Here is a 20,664-nt window from a genome sequence, read left to right on the forward strand (position 1 = left end):
AAACCAAAGTTTTATTTATACTGTAGGCTCAGCAGGTCTTGGAAAGTAAACATTGAATTTTCATTAAGAGGTAATTAAAGATATGTTAATAAAACTATAGATTACAATAATGATGAAGGTATAAATGCTATAATGAACTGCCAAGCACCATCAATTTCTATGTCCTATCAAACATGACATGTTTTCTGAGCCCATTTATTCTTACCCCCACTCGCGTATTCCATGACTAAGTAGAGTGTCTTCTCTGTTTCAATCACTTCAAACAGTTTCACTGAAAAAAGAAGAAATATAACTGTTGTGGAATATTTGTTTACACTGCAAAGATGTGTCTTTGTCAAGGTGTCTTCTGATTGGTTTAATAAAGAGCTAAATGCCAATAGCTAGGCAGGAAGAGGTTAGGTGGGACTTCTGGGGACAGAGAAGGACTCTGGCAAGAAGAAAGGAGGAGACTTGAGGAGTCACAGAGAGGAAACAGGAGGTACACGATAGAAGAGAGGTAACGCCACATGCTAGAATGCAGATTAAGCCGGGCGGTAGTGGCGCACGCCTTTAATCCAGCACTCGGGAGGCAGAGGCAGGTGGATCTCTGTGAGTTTGAGGCCAGCCTGGGTTACCACCGAGTGAGTTCTAGGAAAGGCGCAAAGCTACAAAGAGAAACCCCCGTCTCTGGGGGGGGGGGGAAGAAAAAGAATGTAGATTAATATAAATGGGTTAATGTAGGTTATAAGAGCTGGTTAGGAACAAGCCTAAGCTACAGGCTGAGCTTTCATAATTTATAAGAAGACTCTGTGTCATTATTTGGGAGCTGGCTGGCAGGACAGAAGAAGACTTACTACATATAACTCTGTAAGTGACAGCATAAAATGGGTGTTCTTTCTGCAGACCTTAGGCAACAGTGAGAATATTAGAACACTTGCTAAACTGAGTAATTCTAACTTCAAAATAAATAAAATAAAAAAAATCATTCAAGAGTCATTACTTCTATGCAAGGAAACTACTTACACCTTATCACAAAGTGATCTGGAGTCAACTTATGAGTTGAAGCAGTCAGTTTTTGAGAAGAAAAAGCCATAACCTTTTCTAGTTAGAATAAGATAATAAAAAGAGAAATCTTGCCAGGTGATGGTGGTGCACACCTTTAATCCCAGCACTTGGGAGGCAGAGGCAGAGGCAGGTGAAGTTCTGTGAACCAGGCCTGTCAGAGTTACAGAGTTACAAAGACATTGTCTCAAAAACCAAAACCAAAACCAAAACAGAGAGAGACAGAGACAGAGAGACAGAGGCAGAGAGAGACACAGAGAGACACACAGAGAGAGACAGAGAGAGAGAGAGAGAACGACAGAGACAGAGAGCGCTTAAAATCAGAAAGTGTTTTCATGAGTGCTTAAAAAGAGGGTGCAACATTAAGCTATCATGAAGTGTTAATGTTTGGTATTAAACAAAACCTACATTTATGTATTATTAAAAAAGGTCTAGTAAAAATAGTACTAGACTTACACAGGGGAAATTATTCACCAAGAAGGATCATATTAGGCCAGGTGGTGGTGGCACACACCTTTAATGCCAGCACTTGGGAGGCAGAGCCAGGCGGATCTCTGTGAGTTCAAGGCCAGCCTGGTCTACAGGACAAGATCTAGAACAGGCACCAAAACTACACAAGGAAACTCTGTCTCAAAAAAACAAAACAAAACAAAACAAAAGATCACATTAATGGCTACATACAGAGAAAATATTTAAAGATGCAAGATACAATCTTTTTAAAAAGGTAGATTAAAAATAATTCTTTTACTCCTTAGAATCAAGTGATTTTATATAACATATATCTGATCAATAAGTTTATTTGTAAAGGGGGGCAAAGTCAAAACTTACTAAAACAATTCAGTAAAATTGAAATTAAAGCCTTATTTTCTTCAAAATACAAAACTATCTTGCCTGTCAACACTACATTAAACTCAAGTGTTAATAGTACAATAAATGTAATTCTTCTCTCTTAAGAACTGATGACATGAAAGCTCTGGTGTAACAAGGAGCTAGAAATCGTTGTGTGTGCATGAACCCCAGCTGTACTCAGTGTGGTGTCACAGGAGAGGCACCAGCAGCAGAGGGCAGCTCAGGACCTCCAGGACTGTGTTACTGCACCAAGTGTTCCCTCCCCGAGTGCTCACTTTTCTCTTTTTATAGAGAGAGAGCAACAGTAAAACCATACACATCCAAATGCCCTTCCATGAGGGGAAACACGCTGTCACTAACCACACATAGAGATTTCATACCTATGTTAGGATGGTTCAGTATCTTCATTATTCGTACTTCTCGAAACAACTGTTAAAAAAAGATAAGACATATTCCTGTTTAAAGAACAGAAAATTCAAGCAGAAGCCAACTGAAATCCATCCGAAGACAATACCTTGCGTACAAGACTGCCTGCTGACTAAGGCAGAGAACTAAGCACAGACCTTCCCCTCGGTTCCACCCCTGCAAAATGAACCATGGCACTCAGCCTCTGTATTAGTTTCATGGAGACCTGGCTTCTCACAGAACTCAGACGAAACAAATGGAGTGGTCTGTCTCTCTTTGGTGACATGAAGCTATACATAAGGGAACTTACATTTTCTTCAACAACTCTGAATGGCCAGAAACAGGAAAAGACTATGGAAGTGACACTAATGATACTTCACGAGGTCTCGTCACCAGAAACAAGCTTCCGGGGAGTAGGGAGGGGGGTGTCAGGGTCTGATTCCTTAAAATTATCTCTTTTGGCTGACCCAACACTTTGTGAAAGATTCAGAAGCCCTTTTAAATAGACTTGTAGAATAATATTAAATAATAAAAATAGTTAGGCACAGTGGCACATGCCCATAATCCAAGAACTTAAAGGCTAAGGCAAGAAGACAATGAGTTCAAGATAAGATACACAGTGAGACTCTGTCTTGAGATATGGAAAAGGAGGAAAAGGAGAAGAAAGGGGAAGACTATTATTTAAGATTTATTTATTTTTGAGTTCAAGGCCAGCCTGGTCTACAGAGTGAGTTCAAGGACAACCAGAGCTACACAGAGAAACCCTCCTGTCTTGAAAAACAAAAACAAAAAAAGATTCATTTGTTTTTATTTTATGTGTTTTGCCTGCCTGCATGCATGTGCACAGCATTGTACAGGGCCCACGAAGGCCAGAAGAGGGCATCAGATCCCTGGAACTGGAGTGACAGATGGTTGTGAACACTATGTGGGTGCTGATGCTCTTAACCACTGAGCCATCATCTCCCTAGCCCCAAAGGACTATTAAACATGTTAAATAAAACAAAATACCATGAATGTTAAAATTTTCTTTCTCCTTCACTTTAAAAATCTATATGGGCCATTTTCTCAAAGTATGATTTGTCAGGTAGTAACAAGGTTACCGTGGATAAGAGTGCCTGCTGTCAATTTTGATGACCTGAGTTCAATCTTCAGTTCCCACATGGTAGAAGGAAAGAACTTCCTCCTACAAATTGTCCTCTGACGTCCATATACACACCATGACACACATGCACACATATACAAATAAATAAAATGTTTAAAAAAATCATGACATATAAAAAAAGAGCACGATTTGGTATCTTCTCCTTTACATTGGCTACATAAATGTTAGAGCCAAAACCAAAATCAAACATTTGTTCAAGAAAATAGGAGGACCAAGAATTGGCAACAATAAAAAAAAAAAAATCTGTTAAGACATGTTTTGTAAGAATAAAATCTAAATTTAGTGTAACCACAAGTGATGGTTCTCTAATGATCTATTAACAGCCTAAGAGAGCATGAAAAGATACTCAACATAATTAGTCATTAGAGGAATAAAACTCGAATCTACAGTGAGAACACCTGACACTCATTAGGATGACCAATGTCGTATAGCACAGGACAAGACAGAACAAACCTGAAGATAGCGTTAGATGGAGAGAGCTTAGAACCCTTTGGTATTGCTGATGGCTGTGTCAGATGAGAGGATACTACGGAAAATGATACAGTCCCATGGAAAACAATATTCCCAAAGGAGCTTAAAAAGAGTCACCATATAATCTGTAGACTGTACACCTGAGAGAATTGAAAGTGAAGGTTCAAACAGATGAGTGGATAAACACAATGTGATAACACAGATAGCAAGTACAACACACAACATGGAGGAGCCTTGAAGGTATGTCGAATGAAACAAACTAGTTACAGACGACCAAATACTACAAGACTATGACTCACAAGAGGTAGTTCAATTCATGAATACATCGTGCAGAGCAGTGCTGCCAAGGGCCAGTAGGATGGCTGTGGTTAGGCTGCTTATGGGCGCAGAGCTTCAGTTGGGGACTATGTCAATTTCTCTGGAGGTGGACAGCAATATAATGACAGTTGGTGCCACCCAACTGTAGATCAACAGTGAGTGAAACGGTAAATGTTAGTTTGTTTTGTTTTTTGTTTTTTGAGACAGGGTCTCTGTTGTGGAATCTTATTTTAAGATATGTTACAATTCATTCCATTTATGCCGTGGAATATTTGTATAATGATGCAAAATGTGTTGCATTCTTTTATGTTACATTTGTTTAGCTCTGTGAAGCTGTGTTACTTTGCCTGTCTAAAATACCTGATTGGTCTAATAAAGAACTGAATGACCAATTGCAAGGCAGGAGAAAGGGCTGGCAGGCAGAGAGAATAAATAAAAGGAGAAAAAGAGAGAAGAAGAGATCAAAGAGTAAGACAAGGAGGAGAGAAGGAGGCTGGGGCCAGCCACCCAGCCACCCAGTCAGCTACGGAATAAGATACACAGAAGTAAGAAATGTACAAGCCCAGAGGCAAAAGATAGATGGGGTAATTTTAAAAAGCTGGCTAGAAACAAGCTAAGCTAAGGCTGGGCATTCATGAGAAAGAATAAGCCTCCATGATGATTTATTTGGGAGCTGGATGGTGGGCCCCCCAAAAGAGCACAAAGCCAAAACGGTAAAGAGACAACCAACAACAGTTCTCACTGTGTAGCTGACTGTCCTGGAATTCACTGTGTACACCAGTCTGGCCTCGAATTCACAGTGATCCACCTGCCTCTGCCTCCTGAGTGCTGGGATTAAAGGTGTGCACCACCACGCCTAGCTTTAAATTTCAGTTTGTGGTCATATCACATATTAACAAAATGAAATACAATAAAAATACATCCCAACTGAACAACCACTGATGTTTAGATGGCAACAAAAAAGTTTACCCTAGATATCTTTAATAATTCCTATACAAGATCAAGGAAGCATATAAGCCTTGTGTTGTGTGTGTGACGTCTATAATACTTAACATTTAATAATTAAACATTATAAGTAAGTAAACAGATAAAATGCAAGTTCACTATGTTCAAGACTGCCTTGCCTGACTAAAGAGTGTTTTTGAAGCCTGACCTCTCAGTGATCTTCAACACACTTGAGATCCTACAGCACAGGCTCCTGTCCAGCCAACTCTTTGTTCCTGTCTCTCTGACTGCTCGGTTTTCTGCGAAGTCCTCTTCCTGGGTCTTAGCTCTTAACACCTCCCACCCCCCCGGCATTCAATGTGTTCTTCCCAAGGGCTTCATGATGCTTCAAATACCATCAGCTTGCTGCTGACTCTGAACTCATTCAGAATTTGGTTGTCCCATGGGAATTCAAGCCCAACACACAGCAGTGCACATTACAGGTATTTCCCAATGCCTTTGGCATGTGTGATCAAGGAAGGCCACCTCTCAGGACAGCCTTATGTCAGGACACCCTTGCTTCAAGCTAGACTTCCCTCCAGTGTCCAGCATTCTTCTGCTTCCTGGAACTGCCAGGTGCTGTCATGATCAGCACCAGAACAAGCTTTCTGAATGGAATCAACATTTTCCCACCTTTTTGTTACTGAAGGGCACATAGTATACTTATTGAAGTAAAATTTCAAGCTACATTTTTTTTAAAGCCAGCACTCATGGTCTCCAGAGTACCTGCTAGCATGATAGCTCATACTATATAACATGATCATGGGACCAAGATCCCTTTACCTCCCCACATGCTACTATCTGAAAAGTCTTAGGTCTTGCCCATCATCTGGGGAAGGAATAACAGAAGTGAATGCTGACTGACAGGCGGGCACTGCTGGGGAGTGCCTTGGAGTCTGTCCAACACAATTACATTTTATATAAACCAGTGAGTCATGTATTTGTAATGAAATAAAGTGGATACTTTGAAAATACCAGATATAAGTTGCTACTGAAACTGCAAGGTGTGGGTTAAGTGTAAATGATTAAAATTAAATACAGGATTTTATTGGCAGACTGTTTCCTGATTATCATTATAATTTCCTTTCATGAAATAGAACACAACTAGGAACAGTAACAAATCTATTTTGACTTTATGAATGTAATTCATGTTAGATAATGTACAGTTTTAACCACAAAACTTAAGCTACAAAAAAAATGTTGATCCTACATTGGACAAAGAATGTACATTTATGCATTTAACTTAAATGTTAAATCCCCCCCCCCCAGACAGGGTTTCACTGTGTAGCCCTGGCTGTCCTGGAACTCATTCTGTAGATCAGGCTGGCCTTGAACTCAGAGATCTGCCTGCCTCTGCCTCCCGAGTGCTGGGATTAAAGGCGTGCGCCACCACCACTCAGCCTAAATTTTGTATCATTTTAAAGTTGTTCCTCTCTCTAACCTACTCCTCTACACCACAGGGGAGTTGCTGCCCTGCTCTAACTGGCACAGGCCCTGCCTGTGTCCTGAGGGACAGGTTCATGAGCCATGGCATAAGCAGGATCCCTGGGCTCCTTGACTTTATCTCCTCTTCATTCTTGAGACAGTGTGCCAAGTCACAAAACAGAACAGCACTGCCACACAGAGAACACTTGTTACTCTTAATAAATCACTGCCAAGTCAGTTTCCTTAGAAGTAAACTGGCTATGATGTATGTCAAAGTGAGGGAAGCAGACTAATTATTTTATTTTATGTGTCTGAATGTTTTTATGTGCGGCATGTGTGTGCAGGGCCCCATGGGGGCCAGAAGAGGGCGTCTGACTCCTTGAGACTGCAGTTACAGGGAGATGCGAGTGGCCCGCTACAAGCAGTGCCGGGAACCAAACGCTAGTGCTCTGCAAGGGCCGCAGGGGCTTTCTTCGAACTGTGTGCCCTTCAGGAGATTCCTCTACAGCAAGGAGTTCTGTTTGTTTTAAGCTGGTTTTGCTTTTTTAAAGCTGGGTTTTTGTATAACAATTTGGGTTCATGAGTTTTTAGTCTCTGGTTGGAACTTGGAATGTAGCCATTCTATCAAAAACAGATTAATGTGGGACAGTAATCTTGTAAAAAGTGAGACATTTAACAAAAATAGTACTTTAAAGGGACACTCCACTTCCACCTGGAGATGATGTATAGAAGATATTTACAGGCAGAGCCAAAGTTCTGATCAGAAAGTAATTTTCAAAAATTAAAACGATAATATACAGCTATTAGGGCTCCCCCATCTCAAAGATGCCTTAAACACTGTTTTAACCTTTGATTTGGACAAAGAATGAGAAAAAATTTTAACAACTAAGAACATGGAGGTGTGTAGAGGCTGGAAGCATGTTGGCTAATGTCTTAGTCATTGTCCTCTTACTGAGAAGAGGTAACATGACCAAGGTAACTCTTATAAAAGAAAGCATTTAATTGGTAGAGAGGCTAGCTTACAGTTCAGAGGCTTAGTCCATTATCATCATGGCGGGGAGCGTGGCAGCACACAGGCAGGCAGACATGGGGCTGGAAAAGTAGCTGAGAGTTCTATATTCTGATCACAGCAACAGGGAGAGAGGGAGAGAGACTGGGCATGGTACAGGCTTTTGAAATCTCAAAGCCTGCCCCCAGTGACACACTTCCTCCAACAAAGTCATACCTCCTAGTCCTTCTAATTCTTTAAAAGAGTTCCCTGGTGACTAAGCATTCAAATATATGAGCCTATGGGGGCCATTCTTATTCAAACCACCCAAGTTAAAATGATGGCACTCATAGAAGAAAGCAGTTGCTGCTAACAGTCTTGTGATATTTTGTATGTTGTGTTAATTATGGAAAATGAACTGCCAGAATCCTGCACCATCAACCACCCTCCACCCAAAGAAGCACACACTGCTGTGTATGATCCATTATCTGATGTGAACTAGAGTGTGTTCCTGGCTCCCAACATGACTGTTCTTGGAGAAAGGACTCAAGAAGAGAGTTCAGACTATATGACGTCACAAGGGCAGGACCTTAGGCCAATATGATCAGTATCCGTATAGGAGGAAGACTTACCAAGGATGAGCTGGGGTACAGAAGATGTTACGGATGGGCACTGAGAAGATAGCTATCTGAATGCCAAGGAGGAAAGTCTCAGAAGAAACCAACCCTGAAAACACCTTCTTTTCAGACTTTTAGCCTTCAGAATAGTGATAAAACTTTCTATTGTTTAAGCCACCTATAAGTGGTATGTAGTTATGATGGCAGCCCTAACAGACTTAATAGTCTACCTTGAACCTAGAGAATTCTGGCCAAATGAACACATGGTATCTGCAAAGATCTAAAAAATGTTCTTAGTATCTGCTTAAACCTCTTTGTTTCCTAGGTGGACACAGGAGAGAGAAAACAGAGAATGAGGGAGACAGAAGCTAATAGCAGAGTCTTCTGCAGAAACCCTCTGAGTCAGAGGGAGCAGGAAGGAAAGCCAGGGAGCTGGGCATCTTTATCAGAGGGCATCTCACTAGCAAGATGTCAAGCTTACCAGTCCTTGCCTTTTCTTAGGAAGGTGGGAAGAGGAGCAGAGTCTTTAGATTGCAGTTAGACGTCACTCTGGTGGACACTATTGCTAACATCATCCCTTCTGCATGCATCATTTGTCTGGAGACAAGTAAGGAAAGCTGTGTGTTCAGAAGGATAGTGTTCAGGTCCACATTATTCGAGTTTCTGATTTTTACTTCTTCCTTTCTCGTTTTCAAGCCATGATGTTGTGATGTTTCCAGCACATATGAATTAGCAAGAGCGCTCAGAGTATGCCAGCTCCCTCCTGGCTTTGTGTTTCAGGTCTGCTGTGAACTGGATGGTAAAGTCAGTATTTGTTACAACTGTGTTAGGAGAACTACAGGAAGCCTTGGCTATAACGCAGGGCCTTTACTTTGTGGACCCAGACAGACAGCTACTCTAATTGTGCAGGGCCTTTATTGCTTCCTTCTAGATTCCTGGCTTTGCTCCAGGGAGCTGAAGTCACCAAACAATCTTCCATTTTGTGGAGGGTTACTGCTCTTTTCAATCCTTCCAAGTCAGGGCTGAGGTCAGGACTAGCCAAGCTCCATGGCATCAATCAGTACTCGCCTCAGTGAAGAGAATTTTCTTTTTCTCTTCTCAACTAATTTCTGTTCCTTCCAATCTTTCATTTCTTCTGCTTATTATTCTTTTGTGTGGCGTGGAAAAGAACCTGTTGTATTTAAACTAGTGGACGGGACACGGCCTGGTCACCTGTCATCCTAATTCTATGAAAAGCCTCCATCTAGTCCAGGGTCAACCTGTGTGTCTGGTGTCTATCAGACCTGCTGCCATGCTGCCTGTGGCCTCCTCCTGTCAGAGGACTTCTCTGCTGCTTGCCTGTCTTGAAGACAGAGGATGATTTTGCAGTCCCAGGTAACTTCACTTTTCCAGGCTGACTTCAGTGACAGTAAATAGGGCCTGGAGAAGGAGGGGGCGTGTACATCCGGTGTCTTTCAGCACACCCTTCTTAGCTTTGCAAGTACTTTGTTCTGATGTGGCTTTAAGAGAACAGGAAACTTTCTCTGCCATTGTGTCCCATCGTTGGAAGTATTTGGCAGATTAGTGAATTAGTGCAGATCTGCTTTACCCTGCAGGAGACGTTCAGTTCCTGGACTCACCTGGAAGCCTCATTCACTGAGAAATTATACATATGATGTGCCTACATTAACAGATCCCTGTTGATCAAATGCTCAGCTTTATAATTTATGGGATCATTACGAATCTCCTTTTTTTTAGTCCTCAGACATCTTACTGGGACATCAATTTAATCAGATATTTTAGAAAACTACTACTAGTAGCACTATAAAATTTAAGTTAACTTCTTTTTGTTTGCTTGTTTTCTGCTTTGCTTTGGTGTTTAGAGAAGGGTCTCATATCATCCACGGTAGCCTACAGCTCACAATATAGCCCAGGCTAGTCTAGTACTCACAGGCAGAGCAATGGCTTGTCCAGCAGCTCAGAGAAGCCAGATTGCAAAGGAGATGGACTGCTTAGAGGGTGGTAAGAAGCAGTGCCTACATCATGGGCAGGGGAGAGGTCCTGGAGGAGGATAGGACCCTATCTCGCAGAGTCTACTTGGGGACACAGGGACAGAAAGACCCAAGATCCTGGGCAGGCCTATGGGATGAAAAAAGGGGACCTAGCTGGAGGCAGGGGAAGGTGAGTCCCTCAAGAGCCTAGCAGGCCTCTGGGGTGGGAAGGAAGAAGCTGACCTAGCTAGTCACATGGGGGAGGATGGAAGACTCTTACAGTAACTAAGGGCTAAAAGTTTTGAAACAGCCAAGCTGAAGTTTATAGATGACGTCAACATTCCTAGCCTCTTCCACTTCCCCTGAGAGGGGATTCTTCCACAGTACAAGTGGATATGTATTTCACAGTTAATACAGGCCCAACAATCACAAGTCTTAGGGTTCACAGAATGCTGGCATACAAACAAAGAAACTACTGCCCCAAACTAAAAAACTCCTTAGTTATGAATGTCGGATTCCAGTATGGAAAGGAGAGTCAAAACTGCCATGGAGAACAGGAGTGATTTATTTCTCTGAGGAAGTGAGAAACGTCTAAGAAGTAAGTGAGGAGGGGAGTTAGTATCAGGCAAAGGGAGGAAGAAGAGAAAGCTGCAAAGGCCAGGTGGCTAGAATAAAGAGCATGAAGAGGATCCATGGAAACTGAAGCTGGAGGAATGGGGCGGGAGGGGGTGAGAGCTGTGCAAGTTGATGGTCCTTGAGGTAGAGAGGCCGTCATGAGTTCAAGAGGTCACAGGACGATGAGGTGAGTTGGGCACTAGGTAGGTAGGTCGAGGTCATGAGTTCAACTCTGCAGTTGGGAGTCTTAGAGAGACGATTCCAAGGAGATCTAAGAGTAGTCTGAGGTGAAGAGATAAACTCAGAGTTCACCAACAGGTGAAGATTTATAGCTGGTTACCTTTGATCAGCCTAAGAAGAGAGTAGAGAGAAGTCCTATAGATAAGCCTTGCAGAGCTTCCCACGTAACAGCCAGCAGCAGGACAATGATCTCATTAAAAGAAACAGGAAGGGGGAAGCTGAAAAAAACAGAAGAAAACACATGGATGTAGTGGGTAGCTGTTCTAGCTTTGACCTGGAAATACTACCCTCATTGAGGCTTCCGGTAACTGTCTGTCATGCCTGTGAGGCAGGGCTGAGAGAGGAGCTCTTAAGACCCGAGATCTGGATGTGCCGGCTCTCTTGGTTCCTGGATCCTGGACACTGGAGGTAGACAGAGCAGAGTTTTCCAGAGAACACCGCTGGACTGCACTCCACCTTTCCTGGACCCTGTTACCTATACCTTTACTTGTAAGTTACCCCACAAAATAAACCTCCCTTTTAACTACGTAGAGTTGTCTTAATACTTCCACCAATACATGGAGAAATTGAATCTTTGATAAGTATCTATTGAATCAAGAATTAATTAGTGAGCATGTGTATCTGGCTCGGTGACATCTAGTTTGAACTGTAGGACAGTTTCACTTCTAATCACTGCCTTTCTTCTCACTGTATCTTACTTCTTAGTTCTATCAAGTGGAAATCCGTAACTGTAGATCACCAGGGGACAGAAGAAGCATCAGGTGATGTGCCAGATAACCCCGGAGACCTGGAGGGCCAAAGCCAATCTCATGGAACAATTTCTCCCTGAGGGCTGTGCGCAGCTACCAGGGAAATCCTACCACGCTGAGCTCATCAAACTCCGACAGTCAGACATGGAATGACTGGAGTCTTTTTTTTTTTTTTTAATATATTTTATTCTGCTGGACAATGGTGGCACATGCCTTTAATCCCAACACTTGGGAGGCAGAGGCAGGCAGATCTCTGAGTTCAAAGCCAGCCTGGTCTACAGAATGAGTTCCAGGACAGCCAGAGCTCCACAGAGAAAACCTGTTTTGGAAAAACAAACAAAACAAAAACTCGTTTTTTAAAAGGCAGGGTCTCTCTGCCTGTCCTGGAGCTCACTACGTATAGCAGGCAGGCCTGGAACTCACAGAGCTCTGCCTGCCTCTCCATTCTGAGTGCTGGGATAAAGGTGTGCACGCCACTATGCCCGTCTGAGAGACTGGAGTCTTAATCTCAGGGACATGAACAGATTCTCAGTGTCCACTCCTTAGACATACTCGCTCTGGAAGTATTTTCTCATCTGGATGCAGCACGCATTCTGTTAGACACGTCAAACATGTCACTGCACACTTTCCCTGACATCTAAGAGGGCATGCTGAACCGGAAACACAGCCGGGGCTCAGAAAGTTCAGCCTTACTGTGACCGCACAGTTCACACTTGGGCCAGATGCTGTAATTTTACTGGTGTCACTTTCTAAAACACCTGGACACTTTTCCCCTCAAAATCCATCACACTTCAGTGTGAAACACTCTTCCTACCAATCTTCATACTGTGTGTGAAAGAGATACAACTTTCAGTTATCACCTCATGATCATCTGTATTTTCAGTATTTTGTCCAAAACCAAATCCAGGTAAGGGCATGTTGCTGATTGCTAGTTTTATGGAGAATGGAGTGGTGAGTAAGTGAGCATCAGATCTCATCTCACTAACTGACATGGCAGCATCACGCTTGCAGAATGCCAAAAGAAAGAAAAGAGAGTGGAAGATGGAAGCACAGAGGAAGAGAGATGGAGGGAGGAGAGAGGGAAAGACATAAAGATAGTTAATCATTTCTGATTAAAAAACAGCTTTTGCAGTCTACAACCCAGCTCACAAAACAAACAAACAAACAAACAAACCAAAAAAACCTAATACTCTCTAGCTGTACGGTGGTGGTGCCAGGCCATTAATCCCAGCACTTGGGAGGCAGAGGCAAGCAGATCTGTGTGAGTTCGAGGTCTCCTGGTCTACAAAGTGAGATCCAGGACAGTTAGGACTGTTACACAGAGAAACTCTGTCTCAAAAAACCAAACAAGAACAAACTAACAACAACAACAATAAAAATAAAAACAAAAAACCTCAATACTTTCATCACTTTGGTTTCATTGACCCAAACCAGACTTGAACAACACATTTCCTTCAGTCTACACACATGTAACAAGAGCTGAATGGGTGAACACTCAGTCCATGCGTGGACCTATTCAGCTAAGAAGTGAAAGATGTCAGCAGGCATAACCCACCAGGAACTGACATTTCAACACGTCTGCAGGTAGTCCTGCTAAGAAACTCTGTTGAAGAACATCTGGTTTTGTCTTGATTGAATCGCTTGCCAATTACTCTGTGGTTTGTTTTACACATTTGGTTTCCACTGAATACTGCCTGGTTATGTCTTATAGAGGCGACATTCTTCAACATGATAGTGATTGTTTTACAGAAGTTCTGGGACACTGACTCAGCCTACAAGAAGAGGTGGGCACTACTGGAAAACCATCAATTCAAGTGGCTCAGATCACCAGACACTGGCAGCAAATGGATGAGCTATTCAATAAAGTATGTTTTTAAGATTGCAGTTATTGAAATTTCTACACCTCTGCTTCTACAAAATCTCATGTGTCCTAGCACTGAGAGTCACATTCCATGCAGTTTTAATGCGACCTGTTATTTTACAACATAATTCTGAGTTGTGGTAGTCTTTCTTTCTTTTATTTATTAATTAACTTCATTATGTGGTCTCACTGTTGCTCCATTAGTGGTTACCATGCCTGACTATTGCTTTGTGTTTTCTTTTTTCTTCTTTAGAATTTTGCCAGTCAGGAAATCACAAAGAGCCACTTTTGTGATGTGTGATACAATTAAAATACAATAAAAATGAAAATGGGGGCTAAAGAGATGGCTTGGTGGTTAAAAGCACTGGCTGCTCTTCTAGAAGATCAGGGTTTGACTCCTGGCATCCAAATGGTGGCTCACAACCATTTGTAAGTTCCAGGGGATCCAGTGCCCTCTTCAGGCCCCTGTGGGCATTGCATGCATGTGGTGCACAGACATACATACAGGCAAAATACATAACACAATTAAAAAAATAAAATGTAAGTTCATAAGAAATACACAGGAAATATAACAATGTCAGAAGAGATGAAGTATGCTGGTGACTCAGAGTGAAGAAATCTTCATCTGATGAACTACTGTGCCCATGTTTCAGAAAGGACATTTCTGAGAAAATGATAATTTTACAGTTGAAACCTATCAGTTATAAACAAAACTGTCCCACTGATTTGCTTTTCACATGGCATTACATATAGCTTAAAAGAACCTCAGAGATCACTAATGTGGGTAACAGAACATTCTCCAAAAAACCATGACTATATGAGGTGATCCTTGTGCTACAAAGAGGGAGTCAATTCAGACACTTTTTAAACTACTAGCTCTCCTTGGATTAGACTCCACTGAGTTACAACAAATGACACAGGCATAGTATGTAAACAACATTGAAGACACATTTCCAAAGGCCAAACTGTTTTTACTTCATACTTGAGAGAGGTTTTAAACAGCCAGTACCTCATACTTAGATTCTTTTCTCTATCAGGGATGTTGGAAAAGGAAGGACATATTTCCTACAAACACAGAAGAGAATGAAGGGGAAAATCAGCTTACACTCAGACCAAACCAGGGTAAGGTTTAGTCACGTGCTTCCAAAAATGAGGCCAAGAAGAACCTGAGTCCTATCTTCACCTTCTGTGCCATAGGCATGCCCACCCCATGGAGTCACATGACTACTGTGGCCTGCAGGACTTAACTGACGATGCAGGGGAAGCAGATGGCTTGTTCTTTGCACTCGGATTTTGAGATATGACTGACTGGGAGATGCTGCTGATGTGATGGGGAAAGACAAGTCTAAATGTTCTGTGAACAGAATGAGTCAAACCATGAGCTGGGGTTGGCTCCCCACCCCCACCCACCCCACTAAATAGTGTTTTTCCCAGAAAGTAAATCTATGAACAGGCTTAGAACACACAGATGGCATCATCTTTGTGTGTTTGGAAAGGCAACACTTTAGGAAAGATTTCTAGGCTCTCCACAGACATTTTCATCAGCAAGCAGACCTTCAGTTATTCATAAAAAGGCGGCAATGATCAGCTCCATGGTCACATGTTCCAACTAGCAAAATTAATAGTATATGACCTTCGCTTGGCTCTGCTGGGAAAGACCAAATGGGGTGTCCCATTACCGGGTACCCTGGCAGAAGTTTCAAACGTTACTTGAAATCACTGAACTTCCCAGAGTGATCCAGGAAAAGTACAAACTATGGGTGGGAGGTGGACAAGGCCAGAGTGCAGTTCAGCAACTGGAGTGTCTTAGAGTCCTGGGCACATGGGTGCTGTGGGATGTTCTGTATGGCAAATGTGTTGCTGATTAGTCAATAAATAAAACACTGATTGGCCATTGGCTAGGCAGGAAGTGTAGGCGGGACAAGGAGAATAAAGCTGGGAAGTGGAAGGCTGAGTCAGAGAGACACTGTCAGCCGCCATGATGAGAGACAGCATGTGAAGATGCCGGTAAGCCACGAGCCATGTGGCAAGGTATAGATTAATGGAAATGGATTAATTTAAGCTGTAAGAACAGTTAGCAAGAAGCCTGCCACGGCCATACAGTTTGTAACCAATATAAGTCTCTGTGTTTACTTGGTCGGGTCTGAGCGACTGTGGGACTGGCAGGTGATAGAGATTTGTCCTGACTGTGGGCCAGGCAGGAAAACTCTAGCTACACATGGGTGAGTTAAATTTCCATGCCACAGTAGCTTCAGCCCAGAGCGTCTTCAGATAGTTTATCAGTCCAGAAAGGGAACCTTTTGTTACCCCCACAGCGGCATTCAGGTAGGATGGACTCTGGTGTTATGAGAAGAGACGCTCCCCAGGACTCTCTCCCATCAGCACTACACTAACTCAAGTTCTCAGAAGAGCCCAGCAAACACGAGTCCTCACTAAGCAGTGTGCTGGAGTTTTACTGGCTGTCAGACAGAAAAGGAACCCATGAAAGTACAGAGATAGATCTCTGTGCAGAAATGCATAAAAATGCAGAGCTACTTGCCTGAGAAGTGGGAAGAAGGCTCTGATTCATTAGCATCATGGAAGTTGTAGGTAAACATGGCAAACTAAGAATTTCTTGTAAGATTCTCTCTTGGGAATCCAAAGTCACTTATGTAACTTTGATATTTGTAAATCTGACACTATTATAGGCTACTGAAATCACAATGGGTATTCTATAGCTCATGCAGTAAACTAGTTGCTTTGTTTTTAAAATACTAAATGTTTGTATCTGAGGAGGTTTCCCATTGAAGTGCTTAATGAAGTAAACAGCTCTGGCTACTAAAAGATCCTTGTCCTAACTGATTTCTCTTCCCCATTCCTGTTTTTTTTTTTTTTTCATCCTTTGATGGAGCACTGTCTACTGTAACCCAATGTCTAAGATGAACTTGCATGAAAGAAGAATCCAAGGAAGCAATGAACGAAGACACACCTACGGAAACTATGACTCAGAACTAGGTTTTCACTAAGAAGAACTCTCCATACTTCAAAACTTAGGGCTGGAGAGATGGCGCAGAGGCTAACAGCACTCACTGTTAGCAGTGCAATCCTGCTGCTCAGAGTTTGGACCCCAGCACACACACGGCATCCTGCAAACAGTTCTAACTCCAGCACAGAGGAATTTGCCATCCCAGAAGGGCTCCATACTCTCACACAGGTATGTGCAACCCACATACACATGGGCATACACATATAAATAAAATATTCCACAATATTCGATACAAAATCTAATCCTATGAATTCATATGACACACACATCTTGTTAAAGTCTATGCAAATATTCTCAAATCCAAGAATCGACAAAGTCCCAAATACTTCTGTCTATGTATTTTGAGTACATGATGCTCCATTTGCATTAGACACATTTGAAACCTCTTTATAACCAGCCATAATCATTACATCTTAGATCCTTTCTTTTCATCATATACTGGTAAAACATAGTGTTGTACCTAACAAAAAAGTTCATGCTTGACTTTATAGAATTATATATTAACAAAAACTCACATTATTTATTAAATTAATTAAATACCTTTTGTAGACTGGTAGGGTTTAGCTGAGTTTTGTCTATTATTTTCACAGCTACCTAAAAAAGAGAATCATTAAACTTCATTTGAGACATGTCATTTAATGAATAAAACCCTGAAAAGAAAACAGTTTTGTTTCAGTCTTAACTATACATCATTTACTTCTATGTGGATGCTCACATAATCAGAAGGCATGGTCTTGATAATCTATCAGCCTTAGAACACAGATTATTGACTTGTCATTAACCTCCTGATTCCAAATCAATGGAATTAAGCCTTTGCTATTTCTTCCACATTTTTCCTTTTAAAACTGTAAAAATCATCCTCTATCTTATTAATCTTTTTCTCAAAATCTTGATAGGCAACATTATAGGGGAAAGTGGCTTTTAAACATGTGTTTTTGGCAAATGACACTATTGAGCATGTAGAGAAGCTGGACACACCGACTTTCTAGCAGCAAACTAACAAAAGGGAGTTTTAAATCTTCGAAGGCTCTGCCTAGGGCAGCCTGTGTCTGGAAGGCTCCTGGGGTGGAACAGACAAGAAGGAAGATACTCACCATACTCCTTGATGGGATTACAACATCAGTATGTATACAGCAAAGTGAAAGCTTACTAACATTCTGTGGTTGAATTAAAAAAAGTAATCCAATCCTAATACAGAATTTTAGATTTTTATTGAAATAGTCTTTAATCCTGCTGTACACACTATAGATTTATGGTGGACATATATACAAATATATACATTTTTATTGTGCAACAATAATTTGAAATCCATTAAGATTAGTGGGATGCATTTGTGCAAGCCAACAATCTCAGCACTTGGAAAGTGAACCAGAAGACCCAGATTTGAAGGTCAGCCTCAGCTGGGCAGCAAGTTCAAAGCCAGTCTGGGTTACAAGAGATCCTGACTTGACAACCCTCACTGAACAAACAAACAAATGAAATTTTAGACGTAAATTCTCTTGTCATCTGAAAAAAATCATCTGTATAGTAGCAATATTAGCTTGATGTTACCTTCAAATAGATAAAAATTAGTGAACAAGTTTCTACACATTTACATCTAACTTAGCCTAGGTAGTAATTCACAGAACCTTATCCCAGCCTCCTTTCAAATGCAGAGTAGGAACAGTACCCAGGAGCATTCACATAACAGAGAAGCTTCAGCTAATCTGTAACACACCTGGTCTATAAGAGATACTGTAAGGTAGAGGTGAGTCTTTCCTTAGTGTTAAATGGGGAGGAGTTCTGTCATGAAACTGACCTGTCTGCAAACGCTCTATGTGCATATATCCCAGTGTGCACCAGGTCACAGGTACCACAACATCAACTATGAGAAAGGTTTTTAACAAGACTGGGGCAAGGTACAGGCAAATATCAAAAGGCATGAATACTTACCTCTCTACCTGTTAGAACATGTCTTGCCAATTTCACTTTGGCAAAATTTCCCTTCCCTATTGTTTTCTGTAAGCGGTAATTTCCGATGTGAGGCTGTTCATCTGTTGCTGACGTAATGGAGTTTCTACACCGAGGAATGTTCTGTCTGCTACTTGATTTGGTAGGCTGGATGTGTGCTTCAGTATATCCATCTACAGAGGTATGCTAGAAGAAAGCACAAGAGCTCATGGTCACTTCAATTATTATAAAAGGACAATTAAAAGACTACAAATAATGTTCATTAACAGTTCATCTTCAGTGAAAGTGCATCATACCACACAATTTTAAAATGTGAACATACTGTTTATCATTGCTTCCCACCTTAAGGATCCTTACCAGTGGGTACAACATTTAAAATAAAATTTTCTACACATCTTTAAGTCTGTATTTTGATTTTCAAAATCAATAGGTAGACAGATTACTGGGAACCTCACAGACTATTGTTCCTATAAAGGCTGGCACCATTTTAGGTTGAGTGACATCGTCCATTACTACCTCACTAGAAGGGCAGCATCTTTACTACCATGACAAACATTCTCAGAATATGGTTGTTCCCCTGACCCAGGGCTCCTTGATTTCTTCTACTTCTTGACCTTGCCTCCTTTTCCCTCTCCCCCTCTCTCTCTCTTTCCATGTATACTAGGCTGGCATCAAACTATGTGGGATAAAAATGACCTTCAACTTTTGATCCTTTTGCCCCATCTCCTGAATGCTGAGACCACAGGAGTGCCTCACTGTATGTGGTTTATGCATTGCTGGAATTAATTTGACAGGATCTAGGAGACAAGCCTCTTGGTATACCTTTGAGGAATTATCTGAATGGGATTAATAAGGGTGGGAAATCCACCTGAACTTGAGGTCCTGAACTGAATAACAAGCAGGAAGTGAGCTGACCACCAGCACTCATCGCTCTGCTTCTTGACTTGGATGCTGCCTCCTGCTCTTGCCAACATGCCTTCCCTCCATGATGGGCTGTATTCCCTTCAACTGTGAGCCGGAAGAAACCCTTCTCTCCTATGTAGCTTCCTGTCAGGCATCTTGTCCCAGCAACAAGAGTAACTAATGTACACTCTAACCAAGGACATTCCAAAAATACACCTATGTGCATATGTGCTGAGAAACGGTGGTAGGGAAAATGTTCAAGTCTTTACTTTCCATAGTTAAACCATGTTTCTGTAAGAGAAGAAAATCTCATGTGTACAGTAAAACACTATAATTCCTAACATACAAGTTTCAACTCTGAGCCACAGTGTTTCAGGCAGCATTTTTTGGCACTGTGTGAAGTGATGGTGTGCACAGTGCAAAGTGTGGGTGTTGTGTGTTCAAAAACCAGAGCTGCAGTGAAGTCACACATTGTGAAATATGTGAGTGCTGCCAGAGACACCTTGGATTCATTACGTGTTTGATTTTAAACTAATACTAGGGCATTGCACTATAATATAAATTCTATTGGTAAATCATTATGCGCTGTTTGTACTTGATGACAGTGGACTCTAGGATCAAGGTGGGCTCCTTTGTCTCTGTCTCAGATTCAAGCACGTTTATCTCAAGAGTCCTCTGAGACTCACTGACCTGGGGCAGGTTGGTTCCCTGCCCTGTCATAGGGAGGGAGGAGAATAGTAAACAGCTAAGGTATTAAAAATGGCATGCGCAGGCTGGAGAGACAACTCAGTGCTTTTGAAGAGGACCCAAGTTTGGTTACCAGGACCCTCACCCAGTGCCTTACAACCGCCTGTAACTCTAGCTCCAGGGGATCTGATGCTCTTCTGACTTCCACAGGTACTGTATTTGCATGCACAAACCCATATACGGAAACACACATATAGTATGGAAGTAAGAATAAACTCTTTAAAACAAAAACACTATGTCCTTGAGAACAGCTAGAAGGTGAACCATTTCCAACAGAGGTTAGCATGGATTATTCCATGGTCTAAAAATGCCTGTGGTGGGAACGAGAAGCCAGAAGTCCACTC

At 41.8% G+C, this 20,664-nt stretch overlaps 1 protein-coding gene across 2 annotated transcripts in view; it reads right to left on the bottom strand.

Moving 5' to 3' along the window:
• Mark1 (microtubule affinity regulating kinase 1) overlaps positions 1–20,664 on the bottom strand; it is a 118,143-nt gene that overhangs the window by 43,128 nt on the left and 54,351 nt on the right. For both annotated transcript variants that reach the window (XM_052737928.1, XM_052737927.1), the window contains exons 2-5: positions 18,653–18,856; positions 17,261–17,314; positions 2,271–2,319; positions 206–271 (exon numbers count right to left, since the gene is read on the bottom strand). In XM_052737928.1, the coding sequence (XP_052593888.1) occupies positions 206–271; positions 2,271–2,319; positions 17,261–17,314; positions 18,653–18,856 (373 nt within the window). The remainder of the gene's footprint in view (positions 1–205; positions 272–2,270; positions 2,320–17,260; positions 17,315–18,652; positions 18,857–20,664) is intronic.

Source organism: Peromyscus californicus, unplaced genomic scaffold (assembly GCF_007827085.1).
Source record: "Peromyscus californicus insignis strain IS unplaced genomic scaffold, ASM782708v3 Scaffold_14__1_contigs__length_90479793_seg_2, whole genome shotgun sequence".
In the NCBI taxonomy this organism is placed as follows: domain Eukaryota; kingdom Metazoa; phylum Chordata; class Mammalia; order Rodentia; family Cricetidae; genus Peromyscus; species Peromyscus californicus.